Source organism: Rhinatrema bivittatum, chromosome 3 (assembly GCF_901001135.1).
Source record: "Rhinatrema bivittatum chromosome 3, aRhiBiv1.1, whole genome shotgun sequence".
NCBI lineage: Eukaryota > Metazoa > Chordata > Amphibia > Gymnophiona > Rhinatrematidae > Rhinatrema > Rhinatrema bivittatum.
The window spans coordinates 319,048,986-319,065,580 of record NC_042617.1 but is presented as its reverse complement, the minus strand read 5'-3'; the positions used below and the strand labels follow the sequence as shown (position 1 = coordinate 319,065,580).

The following is a 16,595-nucleotide window of genomic DNA, read 5'->3' as shown; positions in this document are numbered from 1 at the left end:
CCCTCTTTTGCCTAAGAGCTTTCCTGGTTTTTATGTTTTACCGAGTGCCGCAGGGCCTAAGGACTCAGAGCCTGTGCCGTCTGCAGGAAGTGCCGCCTTTCGCCTATAGAGAACCTCAGCACAGCGAGGGCCTCAAGTCGCAAGTGGACTGGGTCGAGGGAGGCGGATTGGGTCACTCCAGCCCATAACTTTATATTTTAAACTGGGGGGGGGGGGGTGTCCAAGGTGGGTATCCAACCACTACAGTCTGAGTTGGGGTTTTTTCCAAGTTACCTTACTAACTTTGGCCGGGATATTCAGGGGCAAATAACTCTCACTGAATATACTATCCCACTGAATATACTATTATCCAGGTAAACCTACCTGAATACCCTGCTTTCAGGCCCAACCATTCTTACCCCGGGTAGCTTTTTACTTAATATCAGTGCCACCTGGCTAAGTTGGAAGCCCCACCCTCTTGGGAAAAGCAGCTTTGAACCTCTCTACCCCTTGGATTCCTGCTTGGCCACTGTTGGAGACAGGATGCTGGGCTTGATGGACCCTTGGTCTGACCCGGCATGGCAATTTCTTATGTTCTCATGTAAGTGCCTTCGTGGCAGTGCACCAAAAGCAGCAGCATTAGGAGTGGAAGTTAGCCTGGGGCTGCGAGCCAGCATGCACTCATGGGGCCCTGCAGTGCCCTGCGCGCCCATGATTTTCTGTGCCAACAGGAAACCCCGTGCAAGGCAAGGATCAGGGCTGCTGCTGTAGGGGCTGTGAGCGTGCACTGCTCGCAGACCCCATTGCTTCCGTCACTTGCAAATCACCATCGGGACCAGTCATGAGGGGAGGGGATGAGCGTGCGCCAGTGAAGACCGCTGCAGCTCCTCTCTCCTGCCCGCCACTGACCCTACCCAAGAGAAAGGCATTGCCTCTGTCATCGGCCTGCCCTCTCTTCCCACCAGCTCTCACCCACATTTGACCTGGGACTCGGAGGAAAACGTTGTTGCTGACCCTGGCCAGTGGGATGTTTAGATGCAGGAAGGCTTTTTCGGGTGGCTGTGAGAGCAAAAGAGGGGGAATGACAGAAGAGTGACTTGAGGATATAAAAGAGAAGCTAGCAGGAGCGAGAGGCTCATCTGAGAGGGTGCGAGAGAAGGGCTGGAGGGGAGTTGGTGATGCTGGAAGGTGAGAGAGAAGGGATGGAGATGAGCGAGAGGAGGGAATGGAGATTGGGGTGGGTGGGAGAAGATGACAGGGGATCAGTTGGGGGTTATAAGAAGGACTTGAGGAGAGAGATGATCAACCGGGGGGGGGGGGGGGGAATTATGGAAATGGCTGGAGTGGGTGACAGAGAGGGGGTGGAGGGGCAGAAGTTGAGAGAGGGAGTCCGCTGGAGGGGAGGAGGTTCTCTGGCGGGGGCGTTTGAGGGAGAAGATCAGCTGGAGTGTGAGGAGGGTGAGAAGCAGTGATTGCTGGTGGGAGACCAAGTCCTGATAATTGGTTTTGATCATCCCCTGGCATCATGTGAATGTTTCAGGTGCTAACATGGAGTCACGTCGGCTAAAAGTGCCAGTTTAACTGCTCAATCCAATCATCTGTAACCCGTAACCAATGGAGAAGAGCAGCTTGAGAGTGGCCAGAGCGAGCTCAGTACTTTCACTTTTACCAGCATAGTGTTACCGGGGTCAACAGTGAAGAAAACTTACTCCTCTGCCTGGATGGAGTCCACTGGAGCCACATAGTTGCTGGGAATATAACCAGTTCCTCCAGTCATTAAGGAGCGAGCCTCCCACCAGTCACCTTCCCTGCAAGGAAAGACAATTATACAGAGCGTCAGAGTGCCAGGCAAAACCCAGAACCCCGCACCCGTCAGCAGCACACGTTAGGTAATATCCCGGAAACCCCGCGCCCGTCAGCACTACAAGACAGATACTTGTGACACTATGTTTCATGGGTAGAAATAAAGAAAACTGGTGGTGGGGGGGGGTTAGAACCAAGATGGCCGCATGAGAGAATGCTACTCCTCGCCGCTCTGCAATTTGCCAGAGATTTTCCTATTGCTGCCGTCTTGCGGGTTGCCTTATTACTATACTGCACAAGAGGAAGGGGAAGGTTAGGGTTTTTCCATCCAAACCTAACCCCCCCCCCCCTGGGACCAGTGATCCCACCAGGGATATGAGAGTATGCAATTGTGCGATTCCCACCAGGGAGTTGAGGGCTTCTAGCTCCGCTGGTGAAACAGAGAGAGGAGCTCTGTTCTCACCTGGGGAGATATCCTTGAGCCCCCCCTGACCCACGACAACCGCTGATGGCTTCTCCCTCAGAAAGCACCGAGAGCAGACTGTCGGAGTGCCTCTGCTGGATGGAGCCGCCGGCGTTGTGCTTGATGGGGCATTGACGTCCATTCCTGCTCAGCGGCTGGACGTCTCCTGTGGAGAGTGTTGGGGTTAGCGGAGATGTTATCCCAGTTACACCTATTGGGAGCGTTTGTGCTGCTGGAGTTGGAAAAGCAGGTCGGTCTTCCCAGGAGATTTTGAGACCGGCCGTGGTCACTCTGGAATCCCTCTGGGACTTAACAGCAGGTTATGTCCTCTACTTTTAAAGAGCCGACCCGACGTTTAGAAACTGTTTCATTAAAATTGGATACGGTTGCTCAAGATCACCAGTGAATCCTTCAGGATCATTCTACTCTCATTCAGAAGCTGGAAGTAGATGTTAAAAATCTACAGGCTTCCAATGCGGCTATTATCCGGGAACGTTTGTCTTCTGTCAGGAGGCGGGAATTCTTGGAAAACTCTCTCCGACACTTGAATCTGCGGCTGCTTAACTTCCCTAAGGTTCTTGGTGAATTGCCTTTGATTACTCTTAAAAAAATATCTGGTTGAGATATTAAAGATCCCCTTGGATTTGGTTCCGGCTACCAAGAAGATTGTTTTTCTAACTCAGAGGCAAAGTTTGCCACAGTTCAATAATGAAGGGAACCTTTCCAACTTGTCTGAATATTTAGAAAACTCTACCATAGAAGTTACTGGTAGATTTACGTTGCTAGTTTCCTTCTTCTCTGAGCAAGATTTAAGCCTTGTTATGCGATATTATTTTAAAAGTTTAAATCTTTCTTTTTTGGGTGGTGTAGTTTGAGTCGACCCAGACTTAGCTAGGTCCACCCAGATGTGTCGGAAGGCTTTTTTTTGAATACGAGATCTGAAGTTGCTTCTCTTGGTGCAAGTCTTCTTTTGCATTTTCCATGTAAAGGTATAATTAAACTACAGGATAACACTTGTATTTTTTTTTAGTTCTGAACAGTTGCGGGAGTTCTTAAATGCTAGAGTGCCAGTTCCTGCTAGTAATCTTTAGTGCTAGTGGGTCATATTGTGAGTTGTGATTGTGGGGTTTTTCACGCTGCAATTTTTGTGTTTCTATTGATCTTTTTTTTTTTTTGTAACTTCCCCCCTTATAATTTCCTCTGATGAAAAGAGAGTTTGTAATGCTTTTGCTGTATTGACCAATTATCTTTAATTATATGCTTCCTTGACATGTACAGTCTTAAAATTTCTTTAACAAAGTATTACTTTGGGTTGTAATAACAAAGCTTAAGAACATAAGAAATTGCCTTGCTGGGTCAGACCAAGGGTCCATCAAGCCCAGCATCCTGTTTCCAACAGAGGCCAAACCAGGCCACAAGAACCTGGCAATTATCCAAACACTAAGAAGATCCCATGCTACTGATGCAATTAATAGCATTGGCTATTCCCTAAGTAAACTTGATTAATAGCCGTTAATGGACTTCTCCTCCAAGAACTTATTCCAGAGCTTTATTGTGCGTTGAGTGAAAAAGAATTTTCTCTGATTAGTCTTAAATGTGCTACTTGCTAACTTCATGGAATGCCCCCTAGTCCTTCTATTATTCGAAAGTGTAAATAACCAAGTCACATCTACTCCTTCAAGACCTCTCATGATCATAAAGATCTTTATCATATCCCGTCTCAGCCGTCTCTTCTCCAAGCGGAACAGCCTTAACCTCTTCAGCCTTTCTTCATAGGGGTGCTGTTCCATTCCCTTTATCATTTTGGTTGCCTTTCTCTGTACCTTCTCCATCGCAACTATATCTTTTTTGAGATGCGGCGACCAGAATTGTACACAGAATTCAAGGTGCGGTCTCACCATGGAGCGATATAGAGGAATTATGATTTTTCCGTTTTATTAACCATTCCCTTCCTAATAATTCCTAACATTCTGTTTGCTGTTTTGACTGCTGCAGCACACTGAGCTGACGATTTTCAAGTATTATCCACTATGATGCCTATATCTTTTTCCTGGGTGGTAGCTCCTAATATGGAACCTAACATCGTGTAACTACAGCAAGGGTTATTTTTCCCTATATGCAACACCTTGCACTTGTCCACATTAAATTTCATCTGCCATTTGGATGCCCAATCTTCCAGTCTCGCAAGGTCCTCCTGTAATGTATCACAGTCTGCTTGTGATTTAACTACTCTGAATACTTTTGTATCATCCGCAAATTTGATAACCTGACTCGTTGTATTCCTTTCCAGATCATTTATATATATATTGCAAAGCACCGGTCCAAGTACAGATTCCTGAGGCACTCCACTGTTTACCCTTTTCTACTGAGAAAATTGTCCATTTAATCCTACCCTCTGTTTCCTGTCTTTTAGCCAGTTTGTAATCCATGAAAGGACATCACCTCCTATCCATTGACTTTTTAGCTTTTTTAGAAGCCTCTCATGAGGGACTTTGTCAAACGTCTTCTGAAAATCCAAATATACCACATCTACCGGTTCACCTTTATCCACATGTTTATTAACCCCTTCAAAGAAAATGAAGCAAATTTGTGAGGCAAGACTTCCCTTGGGTAAATTCATGCTGACTGTGTTCCATTAAACCATGTCTTTCTATATGCTCTACGATTTTGATCTTGAGAATAGTTTCCACTAATTTTCCCGGCACTAAAGTCAGGCTCACTGGTCTATAGTTTAATAAATTGCCCAGCAAACACACAAGGTTAAATTAACAACAGAGAGAGGAAGTGGATAACAGTGAAATATAGCAATGAGCCACAAGGTGGTTGCAGGCTGAAACAAATTATTCCCTTGAAAAAGGCCTCCTGACAGATTGCTTAAGAAAAATCAATGGTCCACTCAACACTGCTGAAGCCTAACTTAAACACTAACTAAAGGCTCTGTCTCAAACCTCCCATTTCCCGCAGGGTTACTGAGAATGCTGTGCTACGTCCGCTGTGAGAAGTCCTGGTGAAATCACAGAGCCTTGACCCCTTCCAATCCGGCTTCAGGCCACACCACAGCACAGAAAGGGATCTGCCCAGAGCAGGGACAACCAGCAGTGCTGCTGCTTCTGGACCGCTCTGAATACGTGGCACAATCGATCACAGGATCCCGGTCACCCGACTGTGAGGGCCGACCTGGCTCTCCTCCTTCCTCCGTAACTTGCACCAGCACTGTCACGCCGCTCCCACCCATCCGGTCACCGGTGCTATTCAGGATTCCCATGTCCCCCCCCTTGGCAAGCTCATCAGGACCTATCCATTTTTACTAACCATTCCTACTCGGAAGGCATTCATCTGCTGATCCTGCCAGGCCCACGTGCCAGGGGAAGCAATTTCCAAGCTCAACATCTGCCCACAGGAAACATCGACCTGGCTGGGGCTACACAAACTGAGACTAGACCCGCAGAAGAAGGCGGGACCCCAGTAACATATGCTCAAAGGTGACTCTGGAAGGGACAGAGCTCAGCCCCAGAGCCCAGGCTTCCTGCTAGCCTCCCAACTTGCCGCTGAAGTCCAAATCCCAGCAGTGACAAAGCTGGCCCTATTCTACCTTCAAAAAACACACAAATCAGGGAACTGTGTTGTTACTATATGCTCTGGTGTCCGGTAGCACTAATATAAGTAATATTTATTTATTTTTCTATACCGACGTTCGTGGTAGCTTCACACCGGTGTGTACAATAAATAACAGCAAAAGATTAAAATACATCCATAATACATATCTTAAAACTAATAATACTAAAAAATTCATAATATATATACACAATAGAACAATTTTTCAATCAGTAACAAATAAAATTAAAAAAAAAACAAAATACAATGAGATAAAGTAATAAGAGCCTGTAACCTTCTTTAAGACATCAAGTAAAAGCTTGTAAAAATAACCATGTTTTAAGGTTCTTTTTAAAAGATTGTGTATTTTTTTCCAGCCGCAACTCAGATGGTAGTTCATTCCATACACCAGGGCCTGCCAAGGATAACGCTCTATCTTTCACTAACTTTCACTGGTTATAACTCGAATTTAAGTGTTTACCGTTTTTAATTTAACGAAACAGTGGGAAGTATAAGGGTTCTCAAAAATAATATTTTTATATTTTATCCTTTTTTTAAAAAATGCCTTAAGAAGGTATTGATTAAATACTTTTATAAAAACAACTCTCTCCTTGACGTCCAACCCAACGCACCTATTTTTGATAGGTCTCCTCACTTATCTTATTGTAATGCGGAACAGAACCATCATTTATTTCATATCTTCATTGCTTGCGAGAAGTGGGGCAAGGATGGAAGCGTTCTGGCCACAGGGCCGGATTTTTTTTTTTATTTGAAAGGGAGTGGTTGGGGCCTTGAGTCAGTGCCAGCATTGGACCTTTTATCTTTCATTAATATTTATTTTTTATAATATGGCCGCCTCTAGGGGCAGCGGGAAGGAGGAGAGGATGGACAGCGGGGTCTGTAGAGACTTTGGGTGGGGGGTTTGCTTATTCAGAGCTGTCGGTTCCTTTAAGGTAGGGCCCCAGAAGCATCAGGATGTGCGTTAGCATCCCTATGCTCCCGGAGGAGGTTAGCTACCCCTCTTGAGTTGTAGCTAACTTCACATCACATAACGCGACCTTCCATTTCTGAAGCAAGCTGCATCATTTGATTTGCATAGTACAGCTGACAGCAGAACACGAGGTATTTCAAATACCTTGCAATGTCCCTGCGTCAGGCTGTTTATCACATGGTAAATGGCCTAAGGCGGCTTTGTTAATGAACCCCTAAGCTTGTATCTGATGAAAAACTTCCTCTTCTTTTTTTTTATTTTTTTTGTAGCACTGTAAAGTGCTGTTGTAGGGGCTGCTGTAGGGGCTGCTGAGGCAGAAAAGAAGAGAAAAAGTCCAAATCAAATGAAATTTCCAACAAACAAGAAAGAGAGGGAGAGAGAGGTAAAGGTCTGGGGAGCAGAAGGTCTGACGAAGCAGCACTCACGTGGGAACTCCTGCACATGCTCAGAGCAAGGGCTCCACTCGGCGCCGCCAGATGATGTCATCTGCATGTCACAGTTAATTCAGCCCTGCTTGTCCATGGAGAATTGCTGTTACAGCTTTCTCAGCCCCACCCAGCCCTCACCTCCCAGTGGAAAGTGTTTACGCTTAAACTTACGAGCTATTAAGTATCTGAAATTTCTCTCCTTTCTGGAAACTGAGATCATCCTCTGTCCTGGCTTCGTAGTCGTAGAGCGCCACAAAGAGAGTAACCCCTGCAGAAAAGGAGAGACAGGTCACCCACAGCTGGAGCTTATAATCACACAGGGAAGATGTCTCACTCTCCTTGGTCCCTGCACCGACTGTCTCTTTCCTGCTTCTTATCCTCACTCTATCCCCCCCTCTCTCTCTCTCTCTCTTTTATGTCGACTTTCTGTCCTTCTGATTGTCTCCTACTCTGACTCTCTATCCACCAAACTGTCTGTTGTCTTGACTCTCTGTCTTTTCCCGATGCCCTGTCCTTATGTCTCTTATCCTGACAGAGGGACACAGAATCAAGATAAGAGACAGAAGAACAGAGAATCAGGGGAAGAGAGAGAGATAGACAGCCTAGGTAAAGGACAGAGAGACATGGAGTCCTTGTCTCTCTCTTTGCAACATCTTGCCCCTCTGACCCTTCTCTTGAATGCCTGTCTCTCTGACGTCTTCTTATCCTGACTCCATCCTTCTCTCTCTTACATCAAATTTCTGTCCATTTGGCTGTCTCCTACCCTGACTCTGTCCATCAAACTGTCTCTTATCTTGATTCCCTTTCTCTATCTCTTCTTCTGACTCTCTGTTTCTCTGACAGTCTCTTTTCCCTTGACTCCCTGTCAATTGCCTGTACATCTGTCTATCTCTTCCCATGATTTTCTGTCCCTCTGGCTTCTACCCCCGACTCTCATCCCTTTGACTGCCTCTTATCCTATCTCCTACCCCAACTCCCTGCCCCTCTGACTGTCTCTTATCCTGTCTCCTATCCTGACTCCCTCCCGTCTCTTATCCTGTCTCCTACCCCGACTCCCTGCTCCTCTGACTGTCTCTTACCCTGTCTCTCACCTGACTCCCTGCCCATCTTACTGCCTCTTACCCTGTCTCCTACCCAGACTCCCTGCCCCTCTGACTGTCTCTTACCCTGTCTCCTACCCCATCTTCATGCCCATCTGACTGACTCTTATCCTGTCTTCTACCATGACTCCCTGCTCCTCTGACTGTCTTTTACCCTGTTTCCCTCCCTGACTCCCTGCCCCTCTGATAGGGTAAGAGACAGTCAGAGGGGTAGGGAGTTGGGGTAGGAGATTGTCTCTTACCCTAACTCCCTACCCCTCTGTCTCTTACCCTGTCTCCTACCCTGGCTCTCCACTCCCTGCTCCTCTGTCTCTTAACCTGTCTCCTACCCCAGCTCCCTGCACCTCTGACTGTCTCTTACGTTGTCTCCTACCTCGACTCTCTGCCCCGATTGCCTTTTACCCTGTCTCCTATCCCAACTCCCTGCCCCTGTCTCTTATCCTGTCCTCTACCCTGATTCCCTGCCCCTCTGTCTGTCTCTTACCCTGTCTCCTACCTTTACTCCCTTCTTCTCTGACTGCCTCTTATCCTGTCTCCTACCCTTACTTCCTGCTCCTCTGTCTCTAACCCTGTCTCCCTGCCCCTCTGTCTCTTATCCTGTCTCCTACCCCATCTTCATGCCCCTCTGACTGTCTCTTACCCTATCTCCTACCATAATTCCCTGTTCCTCTGTCTCTTACCCTGTTTCCTACCCTTATTCCCTGCTCCTCTGACTGCCTCTTACCCTGTCTCCTACCCTTACTCCCTACTCCTCTGACTGTCTCTCATCCTGACTCCCTGCCCCTTTGATTGCCTCTTATCCTGTCCCCTACCCCGACTCCCTGCCTAACTGCCTCTTATCCTGTCTCCTACCCCGACTCCCTGCCCCTCTGACTGCCTCTTATCCTGTCTCCTACCACGACTCCCTGCCCCTCTGACTGCCTCTTATCCTGTCCTCTACCCCAACTCCCTGCCCCTCTGACTGCCTCTTATCCTGTCTCCTACCCCAACTCCCTGACCCTCTGACTGTCTTTTACCCTGACTCCCTACTCTTGTCTCTTACCTTGTCTCCTACCATGACTCCCTGCCCCTGATTGCCTCTTTTCCTGTCCCCTACCCCAATTCCCTGACCCTCTGACTGTCTCTTACCCTGACTCCCTGCTCCTTTGACTGTCTGTTACCCTGTCTCCCTCCCTTCCTGCCCCTCTGTCTCTTATCCTGTCTCCTACTCCCTGCTCCTTTTACTGTCTCTTATCCTGTCTCCTACCTCAACTCCCTGAAGCTTTGACTGCCTCTTTTCCTGTCCCCTATCCCAACTCCCTGACCCTCTGACTGTCTCTTACCCTGACTCCCTGCTCCTTTGACTGTCTGTTACCCTGTCTCCCTCCCTCCCTTCCTGCCCCTACCCTGACTCGCTGTCCCTCTGTTTCCTACCCTGTCTCCCTGCCCCTCTGTCTATTATCCTGTCTTCCTCCCTGCCTCCCTGCTCCTCTGACTGTCTCTTACCCTGTCTCCCTCCCTGACTCCCTGCCCCTCTGATTGTCTCTTAGCCAGTTTCTGTCTCTCTTCCGTCTCCTGATTGTAGGTCTCTGATGTCTGGTACTTTTGTTTCAGTTTCTGCCTCTGAAACATTGCAAGATACTGCAGGTAATATTCAGTAAATCGGAGAGCAGATGAGTTATCTGGCTAAAGTCAGTCGAATACCATTGTGCTGGATATTCAGCAGGATAAACGTCCCGCTGTGTATCCCCGAGTAAATTTATCTGCCTACATGCAACCGGATAACTTAAAAACCAAAGCGGCCTTGTCTGAATGTAAAAGCTTAGGTTTTAAAGTGGTCTGGCCACATGTGGCTGGATAACTTGCCACGTATCTGGATCTATTCAAACGATATAAACGCCCACCGCAAATCTCTGGGGGCCCTGAGGCCTGATCTGCAAGCACCTCCCTAGCTCCACAAACAGTAAGAGATGTGCGCGGGCCTCGCACCTGGTATCCACCCCCTACCCACCGCGACCCAACATTCCCGGCAAATACAAAATTTGAGCAGGGTGGAGGCAGCCCCCACCTCCTTCCTGGTATCAAACTCTGGCTCCCTCCGGCCTCCCTCTCCATCCTCCCCCCCCCCCCCTCTCTCCCTCCCGCTCCCCCCAGAGGGAGCCTGGAGGGGGAGGGAGGACGACCAAGAGGTTGTGGATAGAGGGGGGTAGGGTGGGTGGGGGGCATTTTTATTTTAAAGAAAACGGGAGAGGAGGGGGGCTGATCTTGGGGGAAGTAGGAGCTGCTCAAATTTTGTATTTGGTGGGTTGTGGGGAAAGGAGGGGAGATTGGGCGCTAGGGCCCACCCGAATCCTTTACTGTTTGTGTAGCTGGCGGGGCCTGAAGGTCCAGGCCTGAAAGCCCGGGAGTCCTTTCATTGTTGCTCACCTTTGCTGCCACTTATCCAGATACCTTTTGAATATATCTCTTTAAGTTATCTGAGGCAGGCCTGCAGTTATCTGGCTTACCTTAGCCAGATACAGTTGAAAATTGCCTAAGTTAGCCGCATAACTTCACCGGCCCCTGGAATGCACCCTAAAATACCTTGCCAAGTTTTAGCTGGATAGTGAGTTATCCGATTAAAATTTAGCCGGATAAGGGGCCCTCCAGCATTCAGCTGCATAACGTGTGAGCTCTCTGGCTAAATGCCTTTGAATATTGACCCCCCCCCCCCCCCCAGTACTTCTTGGCACCTTGAAATTTGCACGACAGAGACCCAGTAACGCAGCGCCTGTCTGTAGCTGAGAAGGCATGATGCAATATCCCTATGAATAAGCATGGATCAGGGGTGGCCAATTCTGGTGCCAAAGAGCCACAGACAGGCCCAGGCATGAAGAGAGATCAGCCTGCACTGCCTCCATGGGATGCAAATCTCTCCCATGCCCAGTCCCTTCTGGATATCCTGAAAATCTGGCCTGATTGTGACTCAGGAATTGGCCACCCATGGCGGAGACGCTACCCTCCGGTCAGCCACTAGGGGTCACACTTCAGGCCCACGGAGGCTGTGAGGACATCCGCAGACTTCCCAGCCCGGAGGCTCAAACCTGGAACAGGTCTGTTTTAACCCTTACAGTTCCTTGGGGAATAAAAGAGTCAGGAAAGACATTGTTAGACCACAGAGTGACGTACCGGTTCCTCCCCTGGTGCGCAGCGTCCCAGCGTGTGAGGAGGAGTTTACCCCGCCAAAGACCGTTAGGCCCTGGCCCGCAGGCCCCTGGAAATTGTTGTAGTTTGGTATGGCAGTCACGCCGAAGCTCGGGTAGTGCTGGGGGCTGGGGTCCGTCCCGTAGCGGAAGCCAGCGCTGTGAGTCATGCTCCCGTCCCTCTCGTCCGTCAGTTTGGCTGCCTCTTTGTCCTTGCATTGCACACAACCCATTCTCCCCCACGCCTAGCAAGAAACAGAGAAGGATGCAAAGAGTTAGACTGTGGCGCAGCAGTGGCGCAGCAGATAAAAAAAAAACCAGACAGGCCCACCCGCGTTGCCCAGTTCTCAGTGCACTCCGCAGCGCGGAAGGAGCCGTCCCAGCAGTCGGCCTTTGAAGCTTGGGCATCATCGGGATCACATCTGGTGTTCTTCATTGTTGGTTCTGGATAGGTGGATAGATAAGTTCCCATACCTATCCAGCACCCTCAGGCTTAGCAAGGCTGCTGCGGACCCTCCCGCCACTAGACGCTGGCTAGGGGAAACATTTGGGGGCTCTTACAAAGCACTGACTGAAACCTTTGCATGTGCCATATTCACTATTTTATTCTTTTCAGTCTGTTAAATTCAGCAAATAAACAGTAAATTTGTGTTAAATATTGCAGAAAGATGCTGTATTTGCGGGACAAGCTAGCTCCTTCAAGGTTCCCGTCAATGGCCATTAGTGAACCTATGACATTTACAGGTCACACAGCTCATGGAAATTGTACTTTTTCGGCCTCTGATGTTACCTTTGACAACTTTTGTACATCCTGCCTCTCAAAAAAGTTTTATGCTGCAGCTTGTGACCCATCTTTTGTGTGTGGCACCCCTTCCGGGTTGGCCATTAGTTGTCACTATGTCCCTGTAGACAGAGAAATGTAATATCGTTGGGGTGGGGGTGTCTGGACTGGGTGCCTAGCCACTGTAGAGCTCTTTGGGATCAGTTTTAGGAAGCCTTGCAGCAGTGTACACTCTGGTGAGGCCTCCCGCCTTCACGCGGGAGTTTCTGTCATAAGTGATAACTCACCATGCCCTCCCCGCCAGAGGGCCCTCCTCACACCAAGTTACAGAGAGGACCGAACACCTGTGAGTCTACTCTACACCTTAGGGGGACAAGCACCGGTGACAGATCCTGCTGCAAGAGACAGTGAGCGCTGAAGGTGCATCCAGCTTTGACTTTACAAGTAGTTTTTGACATTTGCTGTACAGGGGGGTTTTTTGGATTCCCCTTCTCTCCACTGGGATGCAGATCCCTTTCGACTTTCCCCTAAGAAAAGTCCCCAGAAACAACAAGTTAGGATGAAAGAGAAATACCGGGAGACTCCATCCGGATCCCCAGCCATGGGACCAGGACGGGCTGGGTGTCCAGAAAAGAGAGAGGGATTAAGGTAGGAAGTGGGGACCCCTCCAATAAGATTCCCATTTAGCCGCTGGCTGAGCTTTGCCAAGTAAAATCACCATGGCAGCTCTACCCAGACATCTGAAACAAAGGAAACCTACCCACAGAGAGAATCGTTCACGTATCAACCGTCAGATGGAAGTGCACTATTTATGGACAGACGGACTTTTATTTAATTATTATCAAATCAGTAAACTTTAATTTTAACACCCCCAGCCTGATCCTGCTGATTTGTCCCAGCATCTCACCCCATGGGATGCACCTACTCTCTAAATACACAGAAAGATGCAAGCAGTAAGTTGTATGGTTTGATTACTTGTTGGAATAAACACTGTTGGAATTTAGACAAGGGGTCTTCATTGGAGATTCAGTATCTGTTTAAATGAGTCCTGAAAGATCATTGACAAGGGAAATGAGAAGCATGGGGGTAACCTACATGGGGTAGCAGTTACTACTCTTAACAAAAGTATGGGATTACTACTCTTAACCAATTAGCCTTGATGCTTTTCACGCAACTACAACATCACACGTTGCTTTGACAGCGGGAGGGGAAAAAGGGGAATTGGATTCAGCGACATCCATCTCAGGCCCTGACTTCTACGGTCTGGGGTACTGATGCGCAGACATAAAGGAAAAGGGGCAGGTCTGCTTCTAAGGCCAAGTCCATAAGCATTACACGTCAAGCCACATTGTCTGAATTTTCAAGAAGGCTCCTCACTCATGAAAAATGTTACTAGCAATAATTTTTATGGGTTATCATAAAGTTTGGGGATAATGCACGGAGCAGCAGTTACTGCCCTTAACAGAAACATGGAGGTAACCTGCACGGAGCGGCAGTTACTACCCTTAACAGAAACATGGGGATAACCTGCACGGAGCGGCAGTTACTGCCCTTAACAGAAACATGGAGATAACCTGCACGGAGCGACAGTTACTACCCTTAACAGAAACATGGGGGTAACCTGCACGGAGCGGCAGTTACTACCCTTAACATAAACATGGGGGTAACCTGCACGGAGCGGCAGTTACTACCCTTAACAGAAACATGGGGATAACCTGCACGGAGCGGCAGTTACTGCCCTTAACAGAAACATGGGGATAACCTGCACGGAGCGGCAGTTACTACCCTTAACAGAAACATGGGGGTAACCTGCACGGAGCGGCAGTTACTACCCTTAACATAAACATGGGGATAACCTGCAAGGAGCGGCAGTTACTACCCTTAACAGAAACATGGGGATAACCTGCACGGAGCGGCAGTTACTGCCCTTAACAGAAACATGGGGATAACCTGCACGGAGCGGCAGTTACTGCCCTTAACAGAAACATGGGGATAACCTGCACGGAGCGGCAGTTACTGCCCTTAACAGAAACATGGGGGTAACCTGCACAGAGCGGCAGTTACTACCCTTAACAGAAACATGGGGATAACCTGCAAGGAGCGGCAGTTACTACCCTTAACAGAAACATGGGGATAACCTGCACGGAGCGGCAGTTACTGCCCTTAACAGAAACATGGGGATAACCTGCACGGAGCGGCAGTTACTGCCCTTAACAGAAACATGGGGATAACCTGCACTGAGCGGCAGTTACTACCCTTAACAGAAACATGGGGATAACCTGCACGGAGCGGCAGTTACTACCCTTAACAGAAACATGGGGATAACCTGCACGGAGCGGCAGTTACTGCCCTTAACAGAAACATGGGGATAACCTGCACGGAGCGGCAGTTACTGCCCTTAACAGAAACATGGGGGTAACCTGCACGGAGCGGCAGTTACTGCCCTTAACAGAAACATGGGGATAACCTGCACGGAGCGGCAGTTACTGCCCTTAACAGAAACATGGGGGTAACCTGCACAGAGCGGCAGTTACTACCCTTAACAGAAACATGGGGATAACCTGCAAGGAGCGGCAGTTACTACCCTTAACAGAAACATGGGGATAACCTGCACGGAGCGGCAGTTACTGCCCTTAACAGAAACATGGGGATAACCTGCACGGAGCGGCAGTTACTGCCCTTAACAGAAACATGGGGATAACCTGCACGGAGCGGCAGTTACTACCCTTAACAGAAACATGGGGATAACCTGCACGGAGCGGCAGTTACTACCCTTAACAGAAACATGGGGATAACCTGCACGGAGCGGCAGTTACTGCCCTTAACAGAAACATGGGGATAACCTGCACGGAGCGGCAGTAACTGCCCTTAACAGAAACATGGGGGTAACCTGCACGGAGCGGCAGTTACTGCCCTTAACAGAAACATGGGGATAACCTGCACGGAGCGGCAGTTACTGCCCTTAACAGAAACATGGGGATAACCTGCACGGAGCGGCAGTTACTGCCCTTAACAGAAACATGGGGGTAACCTGCACGGAGCGGCAGTTACTACCCTTAACAGAAACATGGGGATAACCTGCACGGAGCGGCAGTTACTGCCCTTAACAGACACATAAGGATAGTAACTGCTGCTCCGGGCAGTTTATCCCTAACAGAAACATGGGGGTAACCTGCACAGAGCAGCAGTTAGTACTCTTAACAGAAACATGGGGATAAACTGCAAGGAGCATCAGTTACTATCCTTAACAGAAACATGGGGATAACCTGCACGGAGCGGCAGTTACTACCCTTAACAGAAACATGGGGATAACCTGCACGGAGCGGCAGTTACTGCCCTTAACAGAAACATGGGGATAACCTGCACGGAGCGGCAGTTACTGCCCTTAACAGAAACATGGGGGTAACCTGCACGGAGCGGCAGTTACTGCCCTTAACAGAAACATGGGGATAACCTGCACGGAGCGGCAGTTACTGCCCTTAACAGAAACATGGGGATAACCTGCACGGAGCGGCAGTTACTGCCCTTAACAGAAACATGGGGGTAACCTGCACGGAGCGGCAGTTACTACCCTTAACAGAAACATGGGGATAACCTGCACGGAGCGGCAGTTACTGCCCTTAACAGACACATAAGGATAGTAACTGCTGCTCCGGGCAGTTTATCCCTAACAGAAACATGGGGGTAACCTGCACAGAGCAGCAGTTAGTACTCTTAACAGAAACATGGGGATAAACTGCAAGGAGCATCAGTTACTATCCTTAACAGAAACATGGGGACAACATGGACAGAGCAGCACTTACTAACCTTAACAGAAATAAGGGGGTAACCTGCATGGAGAGGCAGTTATTACCCATAACAGAAAAATGGGGGTAACCTGCATGGAGCGGCAGTTAGTACCATTAGACGCTTACTGGGCAGATTGGATGGACCATTCAGTCTTTTCCTGCTATGTTATGTTGCTATGTAATTTATTTACCATTAATTTTTTTGTGTGATTTCAGTGATTACTCACTGGGAAAGTTGTTTTGCTGTTTCTGTTTACGTTTGTACCATGCAGAGGTTGCATCAGCTTCTCTTCACTAAGATATTTGTTGAATCATAGAGTTTGAGCAGGGCGCCTAAACATTTGCACACAGCTGTGCACTTCCATAGATAAATCGTTGGCTTTCCCAAGTCTACCGGGTTAATAATTGTTTATGGATGACCCCTCCAAGAACCTGTCAAAACTCCTTTTACTCCTTGCTACGTTAACTGAAATTACCTGCAACTTCCAGTAACTAACTCCAGGGCTT

At 48.5% G+C, this 16,595-nt stretch overlaps 1 protein-coding gene across 4 annotated transcripts in view; it reads right to left on the bottom strand.

The window, feature by feature from the left end:
• Positions 1-16,595, bottom strand: part of FYN (FYN proto-oncogene, Src family tyrosine kinase) — a 123,414-nt gene that overhangs the window by 48,401 nt on the left and 58,418 nt on the right. For all 4 annotated transcript variants that reach the window (XM_029595248.1, XM_029595245.1, XM_029595247.1 and 1 more), the window contains exons 2-4: positions 11,506-11,764; positions 7,430-7,526; positions 1,689-1,787 (exon numbers count right to left, since the gene is read on the bottom strand). In XM_029595248.1, the coding sequence (XP_029451108.1) occupies positions 1,689-1,787; positions 7,430-7,526; positions 11,506-11,752 (443 nt within the window). In that variant the 5' untranslated portion in view covers positions 11,753-11,764. The remainder of the gene's footprint in view (positions 1-1,688; positions 1,788-7,429; positions 7,527-11,505; positions 11,765-16,595) is intronic.